General features: G+C 39.0%; 1 protein-coding gene across 4 annotated transcripts in view; it reads right to left on the bottom strand.

Moving 5' to 3' along the window:
• Positions 1–27,070, bottom strand: part of LOC128652790 (uncharacterized) — a 653,660-nt gene that overhangs the window by 47,107 nt on the left and 579,483 nt on the right. For all 4 annotated transcript variants that reach the window (XM_053705722.1, XM_053705724.1, XM_053705723.1 and 1 more), the window contains one exon: positions 13,543–13,677. In XM_053705722.1, coding sequence (XP_053561697.1) covers positions 13,543–13,677 — 135 coding nt within the window. The remainder of the gene's footprint in view (positions 1–13,542; positions 13,678–27,070) is intronic.

Raw genomic sequence — 27,070 nt, 5'->3', positions numbered from 1 at the left:
TCTTCTGGACTGTGTTTTGGTTTTTCTTTGCCTTGTTTGTTGCTGACTTGCCTGCCAACTGTGCCTTGGTCATTCATTACTGGTCACATTATTTGTGCTAGGATACTGTGCATAACTTACACTTCCCAACCTAAGGGTCACTTCCTGAATGGACATTGTCATCTCTGGCCGTAATAATATGTTTGTAATATTCTAAAGAAACCTCTATAAATGTGTTGTAATTGTTTTTTTCCATGCATTCATAAAGCTATTTCTGCAATTTATTGATGTTAATTTTGTAATATTTGCATCTGCAATCTACTCAAATTATTATAAGAATTGCCCCCATAATTGCTGTCTAAATAGTTGTTTGTTTGAAAACTACATAATGCCCCCACCATGTTTAACACGTAATCATAATATGCACATGTTTATGCAGTAGACTCCAACATTACGTTTGCTCAGTGTACTAATTGAGTAGCAGTGTTTTGAGTTACCCATGTTTCAGGGTGTGCACATGGTAACATGATTTTTGCTCAGTTTACTAATCGAGTAGCAGTGTTTGGAGTTAGCTATGTTTCAGGGTGCGAATTTAGGCGCAGGACAGCACAAATATATTGAGGCTGGAGATCATTATTCCTGTTCCCCTCTGCACACCCTGCAGCATGTATAAGTGTCGATAAAAACATGGCCAAGGTGCCAACCCTAGGAGCACTCTAGCAATCATTTTAAACTGTGCTAAAGATCAGTTAAGGATGTTACAGCCCAAGCAGACCTAGAAGAGCGTAAGTAGTATAGTGAGAACACACTATTGTAGAAAATCCCCTTGCAATAATATAAGTTAAACTATAAATTGCACAATCAAGCAATGTGTCTATTCTCAACTTGTACTCCCACATCAAAACACCATGCACATGGTTCGCAAAAGCAAAATCTTGTCAGCACAATTTACGGCTTTGTGTAAACACAACTTTGTGCTTCAACTTTAATCAAGCCCATTGGGTGTGAGTCCACCCTCTAATTTCTGATAATTAAATATAAGGGTTTATGAGACATTTGGTTCATAGGCATCAGATAGTGTTTATGGTTTTTCAATGCTCAGTAAGAAAATTTTGCTTAAATGTGCAAAACTGGTTTATTTGATGCATACAAATATAGTTCTCCACTAAATGTCAGTGACGGTGGGATAGGCTGTATCTAGCTAAGGGATTTGCTGTACAATCTACTGACAGAAGATATTCTGCTGGATGAAGATTCTATGATGATAGTAAATGTTCTAATAGTGGAAGAGGCTTTAATGGTGGAAGAGGTTCTAATGGTGGAAGAGGCTCTTATGGTTGAGGAAGATCTAATGGTGGAACAGGCTCTAATGGTGCAACAGGCTCTTATGGTTGAGGAAGATCTAATGGTGGAACAGGCTCTAATGGTGGAAGAGGCTCTAATGGTTGAGGAAGATCTAATGGTGGAAGAGGCTATAATGGTTGAGGAAAATCTAATGGTGGAAGAGACTCTAATGGTTGAGGAAGATCTAATGGTGGAAGAGGCTTTTATGGCTGAGGAAGATCTAATAATGGAGGAGTATCTAATGGTTGAGGAATATCTAATGGTTGATGAAGATCTAATGGTGGAAGAGGCTCTAAAGGTTGAAGAAGATCTAATGGTATTAACATTTTCTAATGTATTCTTAGTGTTCACATTGCTTTTTAAAGGTAAAGTTTTGCAGATGCTCAGTACACTATTTAATCCATTATTTTTGTTTGTCATAAATAGTGGAGGAACATGATCTTTAGCAGAAAGTTTGTTGTGAAGAACACGCTTAAGATTGACACAAATAAGGGTATTTGTTATTTTTATGCATTTTTAATGGGGGTGTAGGTTTAAACATAATTATTAGGAATTGAGTTAGTTGTATAGGGGGTTAAAGTTAAAGGGCAGTTTTGATGGGGGAAGCTCAAGGTTGCAATTAGTTGTGATGGGAGGGTTAAATTAATCATCAAAGCTGTATATATACACATATATACATACACCTTGACATATACCATATCCCTTTAATCCCCCAAGGACCGAGGATTTTAGAGAAAAACTTGCCCAAAGTACCAGAGAATGTTTAGCTTTTTTGCTATCACTCCATTTAAACAGAAATATAGCTTTGTTTTTCTTATTTGCATATCAACACTATATATGTTTTTTAATATACAACCCAAGTTATTGATCTAGGCCCATTTTAGTATATTTTATGCGATTGTTTGCAGGTAAAATTGTTAACTTTTTCACACACTTTGTGTTTCTCACTAAAATGATTTACATACAACTACGGCTGTAAAAGTTTCTATGGGGTCTCTTTTTGTTCAGAAACTGCAGGCATGCATGACTTTTCATTGTTTTTGGCAATTATAAGGCTGCTGTAGGGTGCCAGTAGTGAAGGGGTTAATCATGTAGCTTATAAGGTTAATTTTATCTATAGTGTAGAGATTACCCTCCCACCTGACACCTCCTACTCCCTGATCCCTCCCTCACCCCCCACTGGTCACCACCATGTTAGGTTATGGCAGACAGTCGGCCAGTATGCAGTTTAGGTAGATAAGTTTTTTAACCCCCTTAAGGACTGTTAATTTCAGACAAAACATACTCAAAAGACCAGAGCATATTTGGCATTTTTGCTATCACTATTTAAACAGAAATTACACAACTATATATATTTTGTAGTAGACAACCCAATATATTAATCTAGGCCCATTATGGTATATTTCATGCCACCATTTCACTTCCAAATGCTATCAAATAAAAAATTGTTAACTTTTTCACAAACTTTGCAGTTCTCAAAAGTAATATATAACAAAAAAAGAAAATTTTTGCTTACCTGATAAATTTATTTATTTTTTGACACAATGAGTCCACGGATCATCTTAATTACTAAGGGCATATTCACCTCCTGGTCAGCAGGAGGCGGTAAAGAGCACCACAGCAAAGCTGTTAAATAGCTCCTCCTTCCCTCCGACTCCAGTCATTCAACCGAAGTTAAGGATAGAAAGGAAAAACCAAGGTGCAGAGGTGTCTGAAGTTTATAATAACCAACAACCTGTCTTTCAAAAACACTCATCATGTCAAAAAAGAAATAAATTTATCAGGTAAGCATAAATTTTCTTTTCTTTTTAATGGCACGATGAGTCCACGGATCATCTTAATTACTAATGGGATTCAATACCCAAGCTAGAGTACACAGATGATTCGGAAGGGACAAGACAGGGAACCTAAACAGAAGGCACCACTGCTTGAAGAACCTTTCTCCCAAAAACGGCCTCAGCCGAAACAAAAGTGTCAAATTTATAGAACTTTGAAAAAGTGTGAAGAGAGGACCAAGTTGCAGCCCTGCAAATCTATTCCACAGAAGCTTCATTCTTGAATGCCCATGAGGAAGCAACGGCCCTTGTGGAATGAGCCGTAACTCTTTCTGGAGGCTGCTGTCCAGCAGTCTCATAGGCAAAACGTATGATACTCTTCAGCCAAAAAGAAATAGAAGTAGCCGTAGCTTTCTGTCCCTTACGTTTTCCTGAGAAAAAAAACACAATCAAAGAAGAAGACTGACGAAAGTCCTTAGTCACCTGTAAGTAAAACTTTAAAGCATGGACCACGTCCAAAATGTGCAGAAGTTGTGCCTCCTGAGAAGAAGGATTAGGACACAAGGAAGGAACAACAATTAATTAATTGATTAATGTTCTGATCGGAAACAACCTTAGGAAGAAATCCTAGTTTAGTATGTAAAACTACCTTATCTGAATGGAAAATAAGGTAAGGGGACTCAAACTGCAATGCCGAGAGCTCTGACACTCTACAAGCAGAAGAAATAACAACAAGAAATAAAACTTTCCAAGATAACAACTTAATATCTAAGGAATGCATAGACTCAAACGGAGCCCCTTAAAGAACTTTGAAAACTAATTTCAGACTCCATGGAGGAGTAACTGGTTTGAACACAGGCCTGATCCTGACCAAGGCCTGACAAAATGATTGTATATCTGAGACATCCGCCAGACGTTTGTGTAACAAAATAGATAAGGCCGAGATTTGACCCTTTAGGGAACTTGTCGATAAACCTTTCTCCAAGCCTTCTTGGAGAAAAGACAAAAATCTAGGAATCCTAACTCTACTCCATGAGTAGCCCTTGGATTCGCACCAATAGAGATGTTTACGGCATATATTATGATAAATCCTTCTAGTTACAGGCTTATGAGCCTGAATCATGGTCTCTATGACCAAGCCAGAAAAACCCCACTCAGATAAAATTAAGCGTTCAATCTCCAAACCTTCAGAGAAACTAGATTTGGATGACAGAAGGGCCCTTGAAGTAGAAGGTCCTTCCTTAACGGAAGCCTACAAGGTGGTAGAGATAACATGTCCACCAGATCTGCATACCAAATCCTGCAAGGCCAGGCCGGTGCAATGAATATCACCGACGCCCTCTCCTGCTTGATTCGAGCAATGACCTGAGGAAGGAAGCAAACAGAGGAAAAAGGTATGCTAGACTGAAGGTTCAAGGAACCACCAGGGCATCTATCAGCACAGCCTGAGGATCCCTGGACCTCGCCCCGTACCTCAGAAGCTTGGCATTCTGCCAAGATGCCATGAGATCCAGTTCCGGTTGACCCCATTTTAGAATGAGACTGGAAACCACTTCCGGATGGAGCTCCCACCCCCCCAGATGAAAGGTCTGCCTGCTCAGGAAGTCCGCCTCCAAGTTGTCCACCCCTGGAATGTGGATCGCTGACAGAGAGCAAGAGTGGGTTTCCGCCCACTGAAATATTTTGGATACCTATGTCATCACTAAGGAACTCCTCATTTCTCCCTGATGAATGATGTAAGCCACAGTAGTTATGTTGTCTGACTGGAATTAGATGAACTGGACCAAGGCTAACTGGGACCAGTCCCAAAGAGCATTGAAGATCGCTCTCAACTCCCTGAGCCTTTAGGGAGCCCCAGACAGCTCCCCATCCTAGAAGGCTAGCGTCTTTTGTCACAATCCCCCAGGATGGACTGCGAAAGCAGGTTTCCTTGGAGAGATGATCCCGAGCCAACCACCTTTGAAGAGATCCCTTGTCTCCTGCTCCAGTAGAATTCGAGGAGACAAGTCCGTATAATCTCCATTCCATTGCCTGAGCAAGTTTAATGGCATAGGTCTGAGATGAAACTAAGCAAACGGGATGATGTCCATCTCTTTTGCACTGGGCCATGGCTGGACGAGGAGTTCTTCATTGATAGGTAATCCATAATGGTTCCCAAGAAAGATACCCTTGTATTAGGGACCAAAGAACTCTCTTCCAAATTTATCTTCCACCCGTGAGATCGCAGGAAGGATAACACAATGTCCATGTGAGATCTTGTTTGTTGAAAAGATTGCGCCTGGACTAGTGATGTCATCCAGATAGGGCTCCACAGCAATACCTCGTAACCGAAGCACCACCAACAGCGATCCAGAACCTTTGAGAAAATTCTTGGAGCTGTGGCAAAACCTTAGGAACTTGTGATCTAAAATAGGTCTGAAGGTTCCCTCCTTTTTTGGGAACCACTAACAGATTGGAATAAAATCCCCGACCCTGTTCCTGAATCGGAACAGGAACTATCACTCCCAAGTCGGAGAGGTTTCCTACACAATGTAAGAACGCCTTTCCTTTTTTCTGGTCTACAGATAATCTTGAAAGCAGGAACCGGCCTCTGGGAGGAAAATTCTGGAACTTTGTTTGTATCCCTGGAACACTATTTCTACTGCCCAGGGATCCTGAACATTTCAAACTCAAGAATTTGTAAAGAAGGAAAGTCTGTCTCCTACAAGATCCGGTCCTGGATTGGGGAATGCCCTTCATGCTGTTTTTGATTCAACAGCAGGCTTCTTGGATTGCTTTCCCTTGTTCCAAGACTGATTAGGTCTCCAGGAAGCTTTAGACTGTTCTTGCTTGGAAGCTGAAGCTGAAATATTTTCCTTGAAATTTTGAAAGGAATGAAAATTACTCTGTTGTCCCTTTTGTCTATTTCTCTTATCCTGAGGGACCCTTACCTCCCATAATATCAGAGATTATTTCCTTCAAGCTAGGTCCAAACAAGGTCTTTCCCTTGTAAGCAATCGCTAACAGCTTAGACTTGGAGGATACATTCGCAGACCAAGGTTTAAACCATAAGGCTCTGCGAGCTAGAACAGAGAAATTTGAAATCTTTGCTCCCAGTTTGATAACTTGAATGGAAACATCCGTAATAAAGGGATTAGCCAATTAAGAGTCTTTATCCTATCCTGGATTTCATCAAGGGAGGTTTCAGTCCTGATAACATCAGATAACGCATCAAACCAATATGCTGTCACACTCATGACAGTAGCAATGCACACAGCTGGCTGCCATTGTAAGCCCTGGTGTACATACATCTTTGAGTAACTCCTCTAATTTTTTGTCCATAGGATCTTTGAAAACACAACTATCCTCTATAGGAATAGTAGATCTCTTAGCCAAGGTAGAAACAGCTCCTTCTACCTTGGGGACTGTTTGCCAAGCCTCCTTAATAGAGTCAGCCTTTAAATATAGGAGATGGAGAAAAGGATATTTATGCTTACCTGATAAATTGATTTCTTCTATGATACGACGAGTCCACGGATTCATCCTTTACTTGTGGGATATTATCCTCCTGTTAACAGGAAGTGGCAAAGAGCACCACAGCAGAGCTGTCTATATAGCTCCTCCCTTGACTCCACCCCCCAGTCATTCGACCGAAGGTATAGGAAGAAAAAGGAGAAACTAAAAGGTGCAGAGGTGGCTGAAGTTTTAAATCGAAAAATATAATCTGTCTTAAATTGACAGGGCGGGCCGTGGACTTGTCGTATCATAGAAGAAATCAATTTATCAGGTAAGCATAAATTTCCTTTTCTTCTATAAGATACGACGAGTCCACGGGAATCATCCTTTACTTGTGGGATACAATACCAAAGCTACAGGACACGGATGAACGAGAGGGACAAGACAGATACCTAAACAGAAGGCACCATTGCTTGAAGAACTTTTCTCCCAAAAATAGCCTCCAAAGAAGCAAAAGTATCAAATTTGTAAAATTTGGAAAAGGTATGAAGGGAAAACCAATTCGCAGCCTTACAAATCTGTTCAACAGAAGCATCGTTTTTAAAAGCCCATGTGGAAGCCACCGCTCTAGTGGAATGAGCTGTAATTCTTTCAGGAGGCTGCTGTCCAGCAGTCTCGTATGCCAAATGGAATGATGCTTTTCAGCCAAAAAGAAAGAGAGGTAGCCGTAGCTTTTTGACCTCTACGTTTTCCAGAATAGACAACAAACAGAGAAGATGTTTGACGGAAATCCTTGGTCGCTTGCAAGTAAAACTTCAAGGCACGAAACACGTCCAAATTATGTAACAGACGCTCCTTCTTAGAAGAAGGGTTAGGACACAGGGAAGGAACAACAATTTACTGATTAATATTCTTATTTGAAACAACCTTAGGAAGGAATCCAGGTTTAGTATGCAAAACCACCTTATCAGAATTTAATATAAGATAAGGCGAGTCACATTGTAACGCAAATGATGAAATCTCCCCCTTGGAGGAGAATCTTTGAATTCTAGAGGATACCCCTGGGTCACGATTTCTAAAGCCCAGGAATCCTGAACGTCTCTTGCCCAAGCCTGAGTGAAGAGAGAAAGTCTGCCCCCTACTAGATCCGGTCCTGGATCGGGGGCTGCCCCTTCATGCTGTCTTGGTAGCAGCAGCGGGCTTCTTGGCCTGTTTACCTTTATTCCAGGTCTGGTTAGGTCTCCAGACTGACTTGTATTGAGCAAAATTCCCCTCCTACTTTGTGGCAGAGGAGGAAGTAGAGGGTCCACCTTTAATGTTTCGAAAGGAACGAAAATTATTTTGTTTGGCCCTCATTTTATTTGTCTTGTCCTGAGGAAGGGCATGGCCTTTACCTCCAGTGATGTCGGAAACGATCACCTTCAGTTCAGGCCCGAATAGGATCCTACCTTTGAAAGAAATAGCTAACAGCTTAGATTTTGATGACACATCAGCAGACCAGGACTTAAGCCATAACGCTCTACGCGCTAAAATGGCAAAACCTGCATTCTTTGCCGCTAATTTAGCCATTTGAAAAGCGCCATCTGTAATAAAAGAATTAGCTAGCTTTAGGGACCGTCTGCCACGAATCCCGAATGGTGTCAGATATGGGAAACATTTTCTTAAAAGTAGGAGGGGGAGAGAACGGAATGCCTGGTCTATCCCATTCCTTAGTAACAATGTCCGAAATCCTCTTAGGGACTGGAAAAACATTAGTGTAAGTAGGGACCTCTAGATATCTATCCATTTTACACAATTTCTCTGGTGGAATTACAATAGGGTCACAATCATCCAGAGTCACTAAAACCTCCCTGAGTAACAAGCGGAGGTGTTCAAGCTTAAACTTAAAGGCCGTCATATCTGAGTCTGTTTGAGGGAACATCTTTCCTGAATCAGAAAGCTCTCCCTCAGACAGCAATTCCCCCAGCCCCAAATCAGAACACTGTGAGGGTACATCGGAGATGGCCAATAAAGCATCAGAGGGCACAGCATTTACACTAATACCGGACCGACTGTGCTTACCCTGCAAACCAGGCAATTTAGATAATACCTCTGTAAGGGTAGTAGACATAACTGCAGCCATATCTTGCAGGGTGAAAGAATTAGACGCACTAGCAAGTACTTGGCATCGCTTGGGCAGGCGTTAAAGGTTGTGACACTTGGGGAGAAGTAGATGGCATAACCTGATTCTCTTCTGACTGAGAATCATCCTGAGACATACTTTTATCAGCTAAAATATGTTCTTTGCAATGCAAGGACCTTTCGGTACATGAGGGACATATTTTAAGTGGGGGTTCCACAATGGCTTCTTAACACATGGAACATTGACTTTCCTCAATGTCAGACATGTTAAAACAGGCTAGTAATGACCACAAACAGACTTGAAAACACTTTATTTTATGAAAAAAATAACAATCTGAAAAAACGGTACTGCGCCTTTAAAGGGACATAATACTCATATGCTAAATCACTTGAAACTGATGCAGCATAACTGTAAAAAGCTGACAGGAAAATATCACCTGAGCATCTCTATATAAAAAAGGAAGATATTTTACCTCACAATCTCCTAAGCTCAGCAGAGTAAGTTCTGTGTAAAAAGTTATACTTCACCTGCTCCCAGCTGCAGGTAAAAATAAAATAAAAAATGAAGAAATGAACAGCAGCCAATCAGCATCAGCAGTGCTGAGGTCATGAACTCTTACTGTGATCTCATGAGATTTGACTTAACTCTCATGAGATTTCATAGTAAGCTTCCTTTACCTGATTGGTGAAATAATTTGAGAGTTCACAAGGCTCATCCTTTCAGCTGTCCCAGGACAGACACACTAAAATGCTGCTTAGAAATCCTTTACAATGGGAGGTGGCTACTGAGGAACTTTTGAGGTAAAATATCTTTCTTTTTTACATAGAGATGTTCAGGAGATATTTTCCAGTCAGCTTTTTACAGCTATGCTGCATCACTTTCAAGTGTTTAAACATTTGGGTATTTTGGTCCTTTAAGAGAAAAAAAGCATACAATTTTTCCAAAACTGCTTTAAAACGATAAAATTACCACAATTTTATGATAAATGCATCCCAACTTGTCAGCTAAAATTCCCGACAAGGAAAGGAATACTTAACCCTTACCAAAAAAACGTTGTGCTATAAAACGTTAAATTCAAACAAATATACCCCCTGCCCTCAGAGGTTTGTAAAATCGGGTCAACCCTTCGATTAGGCCCAAACTGTCTCTGAAAGGCCCACCGGAGTTGGAGCTTGCTGCTTGTCTGGGAAAAACAACTGCACAACTGAGGCATGAAAATAGGCCCCGCCCATCTCACTCGATGTCTCACAGCCTAAAATAGCCACACCAGAGCAGTCTAAAACCTAGCCATGTGGGTTCATATACCCCTTAAGTGAAGCCATGTGTACCCTCCATTCATAAAGTAAAAACGTTTGCCATAAAAAACGTTATCTGTAACGCCCAACATAGAAATGTTTGCCCACAAACATCATATCATCAGTGTCAACCATTTTTTTATAGCCCAATATACAGGTCCAGTAATACCCCTCTCTATACATTAGGATTACTGCTTACCCTTTCCCTCATGGGGATACTGTCAGCCAATTCTGAAAAACCACAGTCTCTCCAGAAAAAAATGACTGAACATACCTCAATGCTTGTAGCATGAAAAACGTTCCTCACACTGAAGTTTCTTAAGTACTCCTCAGCCATTCTGTGGGAACTACTCAGGATCTTAGTAACAACTGCTAAGATCATCAGTCTCCAGGCAGAAATCTTCATCCATCTGCTGCCTGGAAGAAAATAGCACTCACCGGTACCATTTAAAATAAAAAAGTCTTGCTTGAAGAAAATAAAAACTAACATTTTATCACCTCTTTCACTTTACCCTTCCTATTACTTAGAGTAGGCAAAGAGAATGACTGGGGGGTGGAGTCAAGGGAGGAGCTATATAGACAGCTCTGCTGTGGTGCTCTTTGCCACTTCCTGTTAGCAGGAGGATAATATCCCACAAGTAAAGGATGAATCCGTGGACTCGTCGTATCTTATAGAAGAAAAAGGTATACCCAGTCTCTCCCACTCCTTAGCAATGATCTCAGAAGCTCGGTCTGGTACCAGAAAAACATCCAGCTTACTGGATCTTTTAGAATTAACAATGACCGTAGAGTTGCTATCATCTAAATTAGCCAAAACCTCCTTAAGTAATAGTCGGAGGTGTTCTAGCTTAAACTTGAACTGGACAACCTCAGTATCAGCGAGAGGCATTACACGGTCAGAATGTGAAATTTCACCTTCAGATGCTACTTCGTTATCCTCCTTATTTTGGCTTTGTGAGGGGACATCAGAAAAAGCAATAACTGCGTCAGAAAACTCGTTAACTGAATGTCTGATTTTCCTCTAATGCTTTCCCTGCAACATTGGAAAAGCAGACAACGCATCTGACACTGCTGTAGACATGAGGGAAGCGATGTCTTTTAAAGTAGCCCCAGTAGGAACTAGAGAGGAAAACGCAGGGCACTGTATGTGAGGGCGGTAAAGTTGCGGCCTAAATTGAACATTTTCATTAGATTCCTGAACAGCATCCTCATTAGAAAATGTTGGCTCAGAAAAAAAGTATCTCCCTATAGCTTAAAGTCCTCTCAATACATGAGGAACAGAAAGGGATTGGTGGTTCCACAATGGCCTCAAAACATAGTGAGCAAGAGATACTTTGCAGGGTCTCTTGTTCCATCTTTTAACTCAAAATTAACAAAAACATTTTTTTTAATAAAATATAACATCTGAAAAAAACTTTACTGTCTCTTTAAATAATAAAGTGAAACTTTTTTACTCCATTTATTATAAGTCAGTTTAAAATGGAAATATAAACTTATGACCACCTCCACACCTCTGCAAAGTCTTGCTGAGGTGCCTACCTCCACTGAGCAGGAGTGGAGTATCTCCACAAACCGGTCTCCGGTCGTGCAGACAGAAACAGGAGAGGACATGCAGTTTTGTGAACTCCCTGTTTCTTTAGTTAACAAATACAGATGCGTAGCCCTACAACGGAGCGGAGTGACTGCAAATGGCGTGCAATCACTATCTGCTTCCTTAAGTACCACCCATCGTGGGCGTGGTGAGCAAAAAGACTCCCGGTCGGTTGATTAAGTAAAATACCTGCCGGGAGTGTGGAACCACCATTAACCATCCCAGTGTCTGCCTATATACTGTCTAGGAGTCCCCTATGCACCAGGGAAGACATTAGTAACAAATATTGATGAGGTCAGATAAGTCGTTAAGATATGAGAGGCGCAGTAAGAATTATGTCTCACAAGTTCCCATTGCTCTAAAGCCACCAATGCTCTACTGAAGAGACTGATATGGACTACGGCTACACCCCAGAACAAAGCAGCACAATCTTGTACTACTTTAAAAATAATAAACTCTTGATTGAAGAATATAATCTAACACCTCACTTTACCTCTTCCTATCACTAACGTAGGCAAAGAGAATGACTGGAGTGGGAGGGAAGGGAGGAGCTATTTAACAGTTTTGCTGTGGTGCTCTTTGCTGCCTCCTGCTGACCAGGAGGTGAATATCCCATTAGTAATTAAGATGATCCGAGGACTCATCGTGTCATTAAAAAGAAAACACTGCACTCAATGAGGCCCATTTATGAAAGACCTGTCGGACATTGTCCGACATTGCGGATCATGTCCGACAGACCTCTCTGAATGCAGAGAGCAATACACTCTCTGCATTCAGCATTGCACCAGCAGCTCTTGTGAACTGCTGGTGCAATGCCGCACCCTGCAGATTCACGGCTAATCGGCCGCTAGCAGGGGGGTATCAATTAACCTGATCGTATTCGATCAGGTTGAATTGCAGCGATGTCTGTCTGCCTCCTCAGATCAGGCGGACAGGTTATGGAGCAGCTCGCCAGAAACACGGGGCTTCAATCTCCATATGGAGCTTGATAGATATGCCCCACTGTATTTATCTTAAAAAGCAAAAGAAAATGTATTACATTATGCTGACATATCGAGGTCCACATCACTGGTCTGAGGAAGGAGTATGTGGACCTCGAAACATCACGAGTGCAGTTCGTATTTTTGTCATTATAAGGTTTTTATAACTTAGCACCCTGGTAGTTGTCTTGTTATGGAGTGGGAGTGCAGATACTCATGATTTTATATATATATATATATATATATATATATATATATATACTACAAACAGATACAGACATGGCATACACATACATAGATATGTATATATATACACACACACACACGTGTCTCCCTTAAATACATGATATACACTTACTACATACAGATACAGACATGTACACATACATAGATATATATATACACACACGTGTCTACCTTATGTACACGCTATACATCTACTACATACAGATACAGGCATGACATATATATATATACACACCATACACCTACTACATACAGATACAGACATGGGCCTCTATTTATCAAAGTCTGTCGGACCTGATCCAACAGTGCGGATCAAGTCCGCCAGACCTCGCTGAATACGGAGAGCAATACGCTCTCCGTATTCAGCATTGCATCAGCAGCTCACAAGAGCTGGCCGCCAGCAGGGGGGTGTCAATCAACTCGATCGGGTTGAATTTCAGCGATGTCTGTCTGCCTGCTCAGAGCAGGCAGACAGGTTATGGAGCAGCGGTCTTTAGACCGCTGCTTCATAACTGGTGTTTCTGGTGAGCCTGCAGGCTCGCCAGAAACACAGGGCCTCAAGCTCTATCCGGAGCTTGATAGATATGCCCCATGGCATATATGTACACTCTATACACCTACTACATACAGATACAGACATGGAATATATGTACACACCATACACCTACTACATACAGATACAGGCATGGAATATATGTACACACCATACACCTACTACATACAGATACAGACATGGAATATATGTACACCTACTACATACACATGTGCTACTTACAGTTCTTGGTTTTCCTTGCAGGTTTGGGCATGGTGTACCAACAGCCTAGAATCAGTGGCACGGTGGTAACAATCAGTCCCACGATACCACCGATGATGGACTTCATCAGACAGGACATTTGGAGACACTCTTTTCCTTTAAAAAATGCAAATAAATCAGATTCAGTAATGAAAGCCACTAACCATTAATTACAATTCATACAATATCTTTTAGTGACACGATTGTACTAATGACATGTTACTGTATACAGCAGCTCACGTGGCACGTACTTCCTATATCACACTCAGTGGTATTTGTGTAAGATTACAAGTGACAAGCTGTTTTTTTTTCCTCTCGCGTGCAAACTTCTCTAAAAGTAATCTTTTAACACAGGTGGGATGGCGCGGATATTTAGTTAAAGTAAAAAATCTGTGTGCGAGCAAAATCCCTTACACACTAACTTCAGGACTTCAGATATCACGACTGTGTTACCTTCTCCTCATAGATTTCAATGGAACATGTTTTTTTTTTAAACTGTCACTTATTGCTTGTGTGCTTATCCAACACCGCATTAGACCAATAGCGTTAAACCCGAAGTTAAAATTTTCTTACGTACAGGTTAGTCGGAGTGAGCATTGCTGAAGTGAGTGAGACAGTTGTCAGTGAAATAGCTGAGCGCCAAGTAGCTTTATGTCTCAATAGTGGAAGAGGGTGATGTACACTGACCTAAAAGAGCACAGTGCTAGCCAACTCACTTGATGCACTTCCACAGGTGCAAACACAGGGTCAAAGTATAGGATACAAAGGGTGTGAATGGCGCCTCAGAGCTGACTGTGTGCTGTAGACCTCGTTAGGACCAAGTATACTATATTCACTAATTGGTTTTACCACCTCAGATGGTTGGTGGTATCACCACACATAAACAAACCTCAGAATATTAGTGTTTATATACAAAATGGAGTTTAATAAAAAATAAAAAAATATTTGGAACATATATAATATAAATTCCTAAATAGAACTTGTCATAACCATCTTAATACATTTAAAATAATGACACTGGTGTCTTCACAATAGTACAATAAATGTTAAAAATTTATTCTCATTTCATAAAGTAAAATGCATCTGCTTAAAATCAAAAATTCATAAAAGCAAAAACAGACTTGATGCTTGTAAAAACAGAACTTTCTTTACAATTATAGCGGCTAGTATTAACAGCTGGTTAATGTTTCTATAATGTCAATGGCTTGTGAGGCGAATTTGCACTTTGGTTTATATATCTTAAAAATAGCAGCAATATTTGCGTGCACTCGATATCCAAAAGCAGTGGATGGAATACAAACGATATAAGGTTATTTGTGCATTCACAATAGCAGCAATGTTTCAATGTTTGCCTGAATGGATATTTTATGGCCTCTAGTTATCAAGCCGTCAACCGCAAATACGCTGGAATTCTGCAGCGTATTTGTGGCGAGGCTGATTCACCTTAGTTATCAACCCCTACTGCCCGGCAAAAGTAGAATATAGTGACATAACCTACGATCTGCCGGACTCAGTCCGACACAGATCGATGGTTACATCACTACAGATGATCCGAACGCAAGTTTGGCACAATCTGACTACTTTTGGTAGTTATCAAACTACTACCAGGTATGCTCGCCACTATTCCGGGCCAGCGTACCTGGATTTCAATCTGCCGCCCTGGAGGCGGTGGATCCCATAGGAATCAATGGGAGTCTGACCATAGCGAAAGCTCATGTTAGCTGCTGCCCGATATCCCATTGATTCCTATGGGAGATGTCTGCACCTAACACCCTAACATGTACCCCGAGTCTAAACACCCTTAATCTGCCCCCCCTACACCGCTGCAACTAAATAAAGTAATTCCCCCCCTAAACCGCCTCTCCCGGACCCCGCCGCAACTATAATAAACATGTTAACCCCTAAACCGCCGCTCCCTGACCCCCGCCGCCACCTACATTATACATATTAACCCCTAATACCGCCGCCACCTACATAAACTTATTAACCCCTATCCTGCGGATCCCGGACCCCGCCGCAACTAAATAAATTGTTTAACCCCTAAACCACCGCTCCCGGACCCTGCCGCCACCTATATTAAAGTTATTAACCCCTATCCTGCCTCCTATACCGCCGCCACCTATATTAAAGTTATTAACCTCTATCCTGCCCCCCCTATACCGCCGCCACCTATATTAAAATTATTAACCCCTAAACCTAAGTCTAACACTAACCCTGACCCCCCTAACTTAAATATTATTATAATAAATCTAAATAATATTACTCGTATTAACTAAATTAATCCTTTTTAAAACTAAATACTTACCTGTAAAATAAACCCTAAGATAGCTACAATATAACTAATAATTATATTGTAGCTATTTTAGGATTTATTTTTATTTTACAGGCAACTTTGTATTTATTTTAACTAGGTACAAATAGTTATTGAATAGTTATTAACTATTTAATAACTACCTAGCTAAAATAAGTACAAAATTAGCTGTAAAATAAATCCTAACCTATGTTACAATTAAACCTAACACTACACTATCATTAAATAAATTAAATAAATTACCTACAATTACCTAAAATAAAATAAAATTAAATAAACTAAACTATAGTACAAAAAATAAAAAACACTAAATTACAGAAAATAAAAAAGAATTACAAGAAGTTTAAACTAATTACACCTAATCTAAGCCCCCTAATAAAATAATAAAGCCCTCCAAAATAAAAAAATGCCCTACCCTATTCTAAATTACCAAGTAACCAGCTCTTTTACCAGCCCTTAAAAGGGCTTTTTGCGGGGCATTGCCCCAAAGTAATCAGCTCTTTTTCCTGTAAAAAAAAATACAACCCCCCAACATTAAAACCCACCACCCACATACCCCTACTCTAACCCACCCAAACCCCCCTTAAAAAAACACTAACCCCCTGAAGATCATCCTACCTTGAGTCGTCTTCACCCAGCCAAGCAGAATTCTTCATCCAAGGTGCGCAGAAGAGGTCCTTCATCCAGTAGAAGTCTTCATCCAGACGGCGTCTTCAATCTTCATCCATCCGGAGCGGAGCCATCTTCCAAGGAGCCGACGTGGAGCCATCCTCTTCAACCGACGACTGAACGACGAATGAAGGTTCCTTTAAGGGACGTCATCCAAGATGGCGTCCCTCGAATTCCGATTGGCTGATAGGATTCTATCAGCCAATCGGAATTAAGGTAGGAAAAATCTGATTGGCTGATTCAATCAGCCAATCAGATTGAAGCTCTTTTAAGATTGAAGCCCTTTTAAGGGCTGGTAAAAGAGCTGGTTACTTGGTAATTTAGAATAGGGTAGGGCATTTTTATATTTTGAGGGGCTTTATTATTTTATTAGGGGGCTTAAATTAGGTGTAATTAGTTTAAACATCTTGTAATTCTTTTTTATTTTCTGTAATTTAGTGTTTTTTTATTTTTTGTACTATAGTTTAGTTTATTTAATTTAATTTTCAGTAATTGTAGGTAATTTATTTAATTTATTTAATGATAGTGTAGTGTTAGGTTTAATTGTAGCTTAGGTTAGGATTTATTTTACAGGTAATTTTGTAAGTATTTTAACTAGGTAGCTATTAAATAGTTAATAACTATTTAATAACTTTTGGAACCTAGTTAAAATAAATACAAAGTTGCCTGTAAAATAAAAATAAAACCTAAAATAGCTACAATATAATTATTAGTTATATTGTAGCTATCTTATGGTTTATTTTACAGGTAAGTATTTAGTTTTAAATAGGAATAATTTAGTTAATAATAGTACGTTTTATTTAGATTTATTAAATAATATTAAAGTTAGGGTGGTGTTAGTGTTAGACTTAGGTTTAGGGGTTAATAAGTTTAATATAGGTGGCAGCGGGGTCCGGGAGCGGTGGTTTAGGGGTTAATAAGTTTAATTTAGTTGCGGCGGGGTTCTGGAGCGGCAGTTTAGGGGTTAATGAGTTTAATGTAGGTTGCAGCGGTGTAGTGGGGGGCAGGATAGGGGTTAATAACTTTAATATAGGTGGCGGTGGGCTCCGGGTGCGGCGGTTTAGGGGTTAAACAATTTATTTAGTTGCGGCGGAGTCCTGGATCCGCAGGATAGGGGTTAATAACTTGAATATAGGTGGCGGCGGTGTAGTGGGGGGCAGGATAGGGGTTAATAGGTATGATGTAGGTGGCGGCGGGGTCCGGGAGCAGCAGTTTAGGGGTTAATACATTTATTATAGTTGCGGCGGGGTCCAGGAGCGGTGGTTTAGGGGGTAATAACTTTATTTAGTTGTGGGGGGCTCCGGGAGCAGCGGTTTTGGGGGTAAAACAGTGTAGTTTATTGTGGGTGCTTAGTGAAAGGCTATCAAAAAAGCTGTGAAGAAGCCGATGAGCAGCGAGATCGATGACTGTCAGTTAACAACAGTCCGCTGCTCATCGCTCCGTACTTGGTGCGCGGATTCTTGACAGCTTTTTTGATAACTTTGGCGAACGTATTCAGGTCCGCGGCGGCGATGGTAGGTGAGCTTAGGCAAGCGTATTGGGCCGGCGAATGCAGGTAAGTAGATGGCTTCATAACTACAGGCCAATAGATGTTACCGGGATCTTTAGTCCAATCAACGTCGTGTGGTGAAGTGCGCGCACTTGATAAAGGCTCTGAGTAGCTGAAACGCGTAGATGTTCTACAACACGGCTCAAGAACATCTGGAAGCATAACAAAAGTGAAAATACTCCCATAACCAATTCTTTCAACGTGCGTCTAATTGCACAAACTGAAGCGGTAGGAGTTTGAAGAGAAACAACAGTAAAAAGGTTTGAATAAAGTGTGCGCACTTCACCACCCGAAGTTGATTGGACTAAAGTTCCCGGTAACATCTGTTGTCTAAGGGAATCATTCAGGCGAGGACGCCGAAGCTAGAATGAGTAAAATAACTGCCTGTCTAGCACTGCTAAAATATCCATTCAGGCAAACATTGAAACATTGCTGCTATTGTGAATGCACAAATAACTTTATATCGTTTGTATTCCATCCACTGCTTTTGGATATCGAGTGCACGCCAATATTGCTGCTATTTTTAAGATATATAAACCCAAGTGCAAATTCGCTCTTAGAGAAAGGGGAACTCATTGAGGCTTCGACTACACTCAAAGAAATTATTGTACATTATACACAGTGATGTACTATTACTCATCCCATCGTCTTGTATGTATTAAACCGCACAAGCCATTTACATTATAGAAACATTACCCAGCTGTTAATACCAGCCGCTATAATTGTTAAGAAAGTTCTGTTTTTACAAGCATCAAGTCTGTTTTTGCTTTTATGAATTTTTGATTTTAAGCAGATGCATTTTACTTTATGAAATGAGAATCAATTTTGAACATTTATTGTACTATTGTGAAGACACCGGTGTCATTATTATAAATGTATTAAGATGGTTATGACAAGTTCTATTTAGGAATTTATATTATATATGTTCCAAATATTTTTTTATTTTTTATTAAACTCCATTTTGTCTATAAACACTAATATTCTGAGGTTTGTTTATGTGTGGTGATACCACCAACCATCTGAGGTGGTAAAACCAATTAGCGAATATAGTATACTTGGTCCTAACGAGGTCTACAGCACACAGTCAGCTCTGAGGCGCCATTCACACCCTTTGTATCCTAAGCTTTATGTCTCAGTAATGATTTGGCTTAGGACAATAAAGAGAAGGATCTATATAAACCTTGTCTGAAGAAGAGAAACTCTGTAAAGATTATCGTTTTCATGCAGTTTTAAGGAAATATAAAAGCCAGATTTCAAGTGTTGCTCTAAATATTGTTATCGCTCGCTAACTTCACTCAAAATGTTAACACAGCCGGGTTTGCACGCGTATTACAAGTTAAAAGTAAAAGGTTAGCGCATGGGCGAAAGATCAGCCACGCCAATTTCAGGACTTCGGATATCGCGACCATTTCTTTTCCCCATAGACTTCTATGGAACACACTAAGGGATCCATTTATAAAGCAGCGGATGCTGCTTCCGACCCACTCCGCTTCGTGTCTGCCTGAAGTGGAAGTTAAGAAGCGCTCCTTAACTCGTCCACCACCTCTGAGGTGAAGGACAGCAATCAGCCCGATACGATCAGGTTGATTAACACATGCTGCTAGCGGCCAATTGGCCGTGAATGTGCAGAGGTCGGCATTGCACAAGCAATTCACTAGAAATTACAACTAAATGAGCAGTTATGTCAGAAAAGTGTGCTTCTCTGCACTGATTTTATTAATAAATCTCAATGTGATGCTATTATTAGGAAAAATAAAAAATAACTGTTATTAATATTTATTTAAGAGACAGCTGGTGTTAACTGGTATTCTGCTGCCCTCACAAAAATTAAAAACACTTCTCCTCTGGATTCATTCTGGATTTAAGATAAATTAATGGTGGTGTCAAGAAAAGATCTATTGAAGTTCAGTCTTGTATGTACAAGTTAGTTTGTGTCATACTTATAGGATATGAAATTTCCTTAGTCTTTTATTTGGCTTGTTTAAAGGTGCAACTTTGTTTTTTGTTTCTGCTGTTTTATTTAGGATGGTATCTCTAAGTATTACTTTGAATTCATAAATAGATCTCTGTACTTCTAAGTTACCTTTGAGTATACTGATGATGTTCTGGCTGATTGTGCAGTTTTATTGTGGATTATGTTTTAACTTCCGTTTGCTTTCTCAACCACTAAAGGTGTTCAAAATAAGTTATACATTTTATATCTTTAGGTAATAAATTGCAGGATCGATATTGAGCTCATAAATTACTTGTGCCCTTTAAATACATAGCATGTTTGTGCGACTTTATTATTTGTTTATGCCTCCAAAGATATGTTGCCTTTGGATACAACTACGGTGTTAGCCCTTGCTGTAAGAGGTGAATATCCCTTTGAATTATTTAACCACTTATATGCTGTGATGCTAAATCTCAATATTTTATCCTTTCTGCAATATAACAGTTTTATGATTAACTCTGCAATTCTCTAGCGGATTTATATCAACATCCGTTGGATATATTCAGAGAAAATGGTTCATTATCTATTATTGTGAAAGGAGTTACAGCATAAGTAATGAGCTATTCAGTTGCTTGTGTCTCATTAAGATCGTAGCTATGAATCTAGCATAGTTGTGCGTATAGACTTGTTGGTCTTATAATTGCTTAGTCAACGATACTAACTGTATTGATATAAGTTTTTCATGCTATTCAATTACAGTATATCTTGATGTTGCAAACTTCCCTTATCTGTTATACTTTGACTTCTAATTGTTGAACCCTTGTCAAATTAGTGTGTGTTACTACGCAGAGATTAAACAAAGTATCCTTTTTCCAACAACAATACTGCTACTATAAGTAAATTTGTTTTTTATGTAGCTATTTCGGATATTAAGCCAGAGGCTCTGGCAAAGCTGCCACTCAGTAAATATTGTATCGCCGTTATAAACCACCATTAACAAAAAGTTGGTTGTAGGGATCTGTCTTGTTGGTTTGTCAAGATGTCAATCAACAGGCTCATTCAGTTTTGTGTCCTTCATTGATTATCTTGATATTTGGGTATTTTTACCTATGATATTATTAATATTTTGATGTACACTTATGTATAGTAAGTGTTGCTTAATATAATTAATCATATCAGTGTTATGAAATATTTATACCTTGCGATAATGATACATTTTTACTCTCTCTTCTCTTACTAAACAGATATATTATTAATGTTGTCTTATGTTTCACTACTATTAATCATTTATAGCAGTACCAATAGCTCCGATTGCTTCTGGGGTGAGAGTATACATCCTATGTGTACAAAATATATTAGTGAGGTTATGGTTTACTATAACAATGCCCTTTTCAGGGCAATGGGGAGCTTAGTTTTTTTTAGATAATATTTTATTTGGGGGGTTGGTTGTGTGGGTGGTGGGTTTGTTGGGGGGGGTTGATTACTTTGGGGCAATGCCCTGCAAAAGGCCCCTTTAAGGGCTATTGGTAGTTTAGTTTAGGCTAGGGTTTTTTTTATTGTGGGGGGGGGGCTTCTTTTATTTTAATAGGGCTATTAGATTAGGTGTAATTAGTTTAAATATCTGTAATTTGTTTATTATTTTCTGCAATTTAGTTTTTTTTTTGTACTTTAGCTAATTTAATTTAATTTAGGTAATTGTATTTAATTTAGATAATTTATTTAATTATATTGTAGTGTTAGATGTTAGTGTAACTTAGGTTAGGTTTTATTTTACAGGTACTTTTGTATTTATTTTAGCTAGGTAGTTATTAAATAGTTAATAACTATTTAGTAACTATTCTACCTAGTTAAAATAAATACAAAGTTACCTGTAAAATAAAAATAAACCCTAAGCTAGCTACAATGTAACTATTAGTTATATTGTAGCTAGCTTAGGGTTTATTTTATAGGTAAGTATTTAGTTTTAAATAGGAATAATTTAGTTAATGATAGTAATTTTATTTAGATTTATTTAAATTATATTTAAGTTAGTGGGTGTTAGGTTTAGGGTTAGACTTAGGTTTAGGGGTTAATAACTTTAATATATTGGCGGCGACGTTGGGGCGGCAGATTAGGGGTTAATAAATGTAGATAGGTGGCAATGATGTTAGGGACGGCAGATTATGGGTTAATAATATTTAACTAATGTTTGCGAGGCAGTGTCCGGAGCAGCAGATTAGGGGTTAATAATATAATGTAGGTGTCAGAGATGTCGGGGGTGGCAGATTAGGGGTTAATAAGTGTAATATTAGGGGTCAAAAAAAGAAAGATATATCCCGGATTTCCCAAGAATAAAAATGTAGCTTTATTGGTTCATATTAAAAATGGACATAGTCAGCACACAAGTAAAGAGGTTTTATGCGTTTCGGCTTGGTCCGTAGTCATTAACCTGAACAAACACAGATGTGTTTCATTTAAAAAGGATTAGTAGGTACTGGTTATTGGTTGGTGCTATACACACCCCTATTAACCATTGATGTGTCAGAAGCATACGCAATAAACAGTATACAATCGGTCTGGTATCACAGAAATTTAAGTTAAATTGAAATCACAATCATAGTTCACTATATCCATCAAAAATAGGGGCGTTTTGTCGCAAAACACATCCAAAGTTATTATTATTATTATTATTATCGGTTATTTGTAGAGCGCCAACAGATTCCGCAGCGCAAAGTTAGATATGATGTGCAAATATAAAGATCTATGAAAATGCAAAGATTAAAGGCTATCACAACAGAGTGTATATATAATACCAGCACATGTCAATAAATATATATGCAGTGAATAGAATGCTAGCTATCGGAGAACTAGATATCAAAAAATCTTTCACAGCATAATGGTAGGTGAAATGGGGTTTTAAATAGTGAAAAAAATCTCTTTATACTAATTCATGCACATCTATTCAAATTTATATTTATATTTATATTCCGATGTCTCTATACATTTCCATATTCTAATGTATCTCTATACAACCTTCATGAGGATATGGAAAAGATACACACATATTTACATTTTTACACTTTTTTTCACATAGTGAAGAATTCTGCATAGCATTCTTCTTCATACTGGAAAATTAATCAAGGGTTTGATGAATTGAGGTACAATTTTTCTTTTTTATATACCTATATATTAAGCAAAATAAGCAACATACTACCCATAAACAAACAAATTAATAAATAAGTAAATGTGTAAGTAAATGGACAGATCTCCGTGTAAAATCAATGTGGTATGGTATAATGTCATCAGTATAAATTAATAAATAGAACAAAACAATTTGAATTAGAATTGATCATCTAAGAAACCCCCCTAACCGCTAGTATGTTAAAACATGTGGAGGTAGTTGGTATTAAGTATAAAATGTTTATAATTAGTGAAGTGTAATGCTGGTGGACACTTGAAGAGTTCTTTTCCACATCATCCATTGACATAAAATTGGGGGACTTGTTTAACAATTTGGAGATTTTGAGGCTAAAAGAAATTAGATTGAAACTGGACACTTGGATCCTTAATAAATATCTTGTGCTAAGAATGATTCCAAGGGGCCTAAGGGTAAAGAAGTTTCCAAATTTTGACATCTCAGGTCAAGAATTCATCAGAGAATGGAACTGTATATTATCTGAATGCTCCTTAAGACTCATGGCTATGAGTGTAAAATTTAAAACTGAACAGTTTGCAATAGTTAGGAATGATATTGCTAAATTACAAGTAGATCTGAATCATTTCAAAACCAGTGGGGAATATGTAAATTGTGATGGTATGCTGAGAGATGTGGTAGAATCATCTAGACAGGAGTTAATTCACATCAAACATAACAAGTTTTTGCGTGACCAAAAGGACTATATTGATGGTCAGGTTTTTATTTGGCAAAAACAAAAAAGATTCAGAAGAAATTTTGCCAACAATAGACATAGAGCTACTAATAATAACAATAGCAACAAAAATAACAAAACTAACAATGGTAATAATACTGATAAAAGTAACAGCTCGATTGTCTCCACAGGTTTTAAACAACCGTCCTCCCATCACAAGAAGAGAAAAAATAAGACCAAAAAGCGGGTTACTTTTTCTGACCCAGAAACCACTGATGAAGATGCTTCTTCTCAGGGGGCTTCTACTTCTTGCGATGAGAGTTCAGGTAATTGCAATGATTATGATACCGATCTAGTGGCGAGTAGTGATGACACTATTATTCCATTAACATATAGCGAAATAGTGAGTAATGACGTTTCAAATGAGTCCGGAGCCAGAACCAAAACCATACAGGCCACTGCAAAAAACACTCACAATGAAACCAATCAACACCCCAATCACCATGACATTAGCAGTAAACAACATCTAATTAAGCCTCAGGTTTTTCACGTGGCCAAAAAACACACGGGAGGGGGAGGGAAACAGATTGTCAAACACAGATATATTCTGAGAGAACCCAAGGTAACCACAAAGTCAAAACTACAAGTGTGATTAATGTATCTTCCTACACTCTAAACAAAGCAGAGATTAAGGTCTTGGAATATGGCTTGGGCTTTTGTCCCAATAGGAAATTTAACCTTTTCCAAACCATTATTGACCTGAACCGCTTTGTGAGGAAGATTACTTTAAACAAACACTTCAATATGATGGAAAACACTAATGTCAATGTACATCCTACATCCACAATGGGTACCACTAGCAGACTAGATTCATCGTCTGCTACCTTTTCTGAAGCCTTTAGCATTGCCTCTCTAGAGAGTTTAGAGAGAGAATCCATGTCGGCAGTGATTTCAACCGATGCTAATTTCCCTAAAAGAAGGGCAGCCTCCAGTTTTTACCCCATACACCATCGGGGTAAATCCTTGGAGGTGTTCCACAAAAGAGTAGTGGAGGACCTCCACAAACTAAACCAATCAGCTTTACCAACACCACACAACCTCTCTAGGTCAGAGATAGAAGCTATAGCTTCGATTCACAACAATGAATCTATTGTGATACGACAGTCCGACAAGGGAGGTAGTGTCGTGGTTTTGGATAGAGCCGATTATGTGGGCGAAGCGTTGCGCCAACTCAATGATCAGTGCACATATTTTATTCTCCAACAGAATCCTACCACACGTTACCAACATGAACTTGCGCAGATTTTGGATGATGGGGTTGATTTGGGAATTTTTGATCAACAAACAGCTGATTCTCTTTATGTTCAGCATCCCATCATCCCCGTCTTCCATCATCTGCCCAAAGTCCACAAGAGCCTGATAAACATTAAGGGCCGTCCAATTGTGTCAGGGATTGGTTCCTTGCTGGAGCCATTGTGCGACTGGTTGGATGGGGTCCTCCAACCTTATGTCTTAGCATTACCCAGTTATACTTGTGACACTTCACATATATTGGGTTTGTTGGAGGGATTCAAATGGAATGATTGCAACAGTTGGCTTACGGTTTACGTGGTCTCCCTCTATTCGAGCATACCGCACCACATGGGTTTAGAGGCTATCAAATATTTTCTTACCTCCAGCACAGATCTAACTGAAGAATCTGTAATGTATCTTTTGCGAGTTACTAGGTACCTGTTGGAACACAATTACTTCTGCTTTGAAGGGGTCTTCTATTTACAAAAACAAGGTACAGCAATGGGGGCAAAATTTGCCCCCTCATATGCTAATCTGTATATGGGATGGCTTGAACGCTTCTTCATCTACAGTATGGAGAACCCCTTCAGAGCAGAAGTAATGTTTTATTGTTGTTTCATAGACGACCTGATTTTCATCTGGTCATCTACAGAAACCAGAGCTAAGTCTTTCTTCCAATACCTAAACGATAGCCAGCACGGCTTAAAGTTTACGTATGAATGGCACCAAAATACTGTCAATTTTCTTGACATCACTTTGACAGGCGATTCTATAGAACATACCATACACTCAAAGTTATTTAGAAAGCCTATATCAGGCAACACTATTCTCCATCAAAAAAGTGGCCATCCCCCTCATGTATTCAAAGGGATAGCTAAGAGACAGTTTCTGCGAGCCAGAAGAATTTGCAGTAAAGAGAGTGCATACATTGAGGAAAGTAAAGAAATTAAACAAAGGCTCAAGAGTAGGGGGTTATTCACCCAAATTATTGGACCAACTTACAAATGGAACACTATTGAATGATAGAGAACAATTATTATCAAGCAAACAGGTACCAAATGGAGATAGACCATTGTCCTTTATCACTCAATATTCATCAGATTACACCTCTGTCTGCAACATTATTAATAAATATTTCCCCATTATTTTAGGAGATCCTCAACTTAAACCCATAGTGGAGCAAGGATTCAAATGTGTATATTCAAAAAATCTCACTTTGGGTAATATTCTGGCTCCTAGCCAATTACAGAGCAAAAAGAGCAACACAGGCTCTTGGCTCCATGTCAATGGTACTTACAAATGTGGTAATCACAGGTGCAAAGCCTGTGATTCCATAGTTGAGAGTAAAGAGTTTTACTCGTGTGATACTAGAGAAAATTTCATGATAAAGGGATGCATCAATTGTTCTAGCACCTATGTTGTGTACCTCATTGAATGCCTTGAACACTCCAAACAGTATGTGGGTATGACGAGCAGAGAAGTTAGTACTCGAATACGAGAACATCTGGGATATATCAAGTATGAAAAACAATGCTCTGCTCTCTCAAGGCACTTCATTGAGGTGCACGGCAAGGACATCAGATCCTTTAAGTGGAGAGGTATCGAAACCATACGTTTACCCTCCAGAGGAGGTAATAAGGATCAACTTTTAGCGAGACAGGAGGTATACTGGATCATGAAACTGCATACTCAGGTTCCACATGGTTTCAACTCAGAGTTTGATATCATAAATCATTGGAAGTAGCAGTTTCATGGTCCAGTGTCCACCAGCATTACACTTCACTAATTATAAACATTTTATACTTAATACCAACTACCTCCACATGTTTTCACATACTAGCGGTTAGGGGGGTTTCTTAGATGATCAATTCTAATTCAAATTGTGTTGTTCTATTTATTAATTTATA

Source organism: Bombina bombina, chromosome 3 (assembly GCF_027579735.1).
Source record: "Bombina bombina isolate aBomBom1 chromosome 3, aBomBom1.pri, whole genome shotgun sequence".
NCBI lineage: Eukaryota > Metazoa > Chordata > Amphibia > Anura > Bombinatoridae > Bombina > Bombina bombina.
This window is presented reverse-complemented; position numbering and strand designations above follow the sequence as displayed.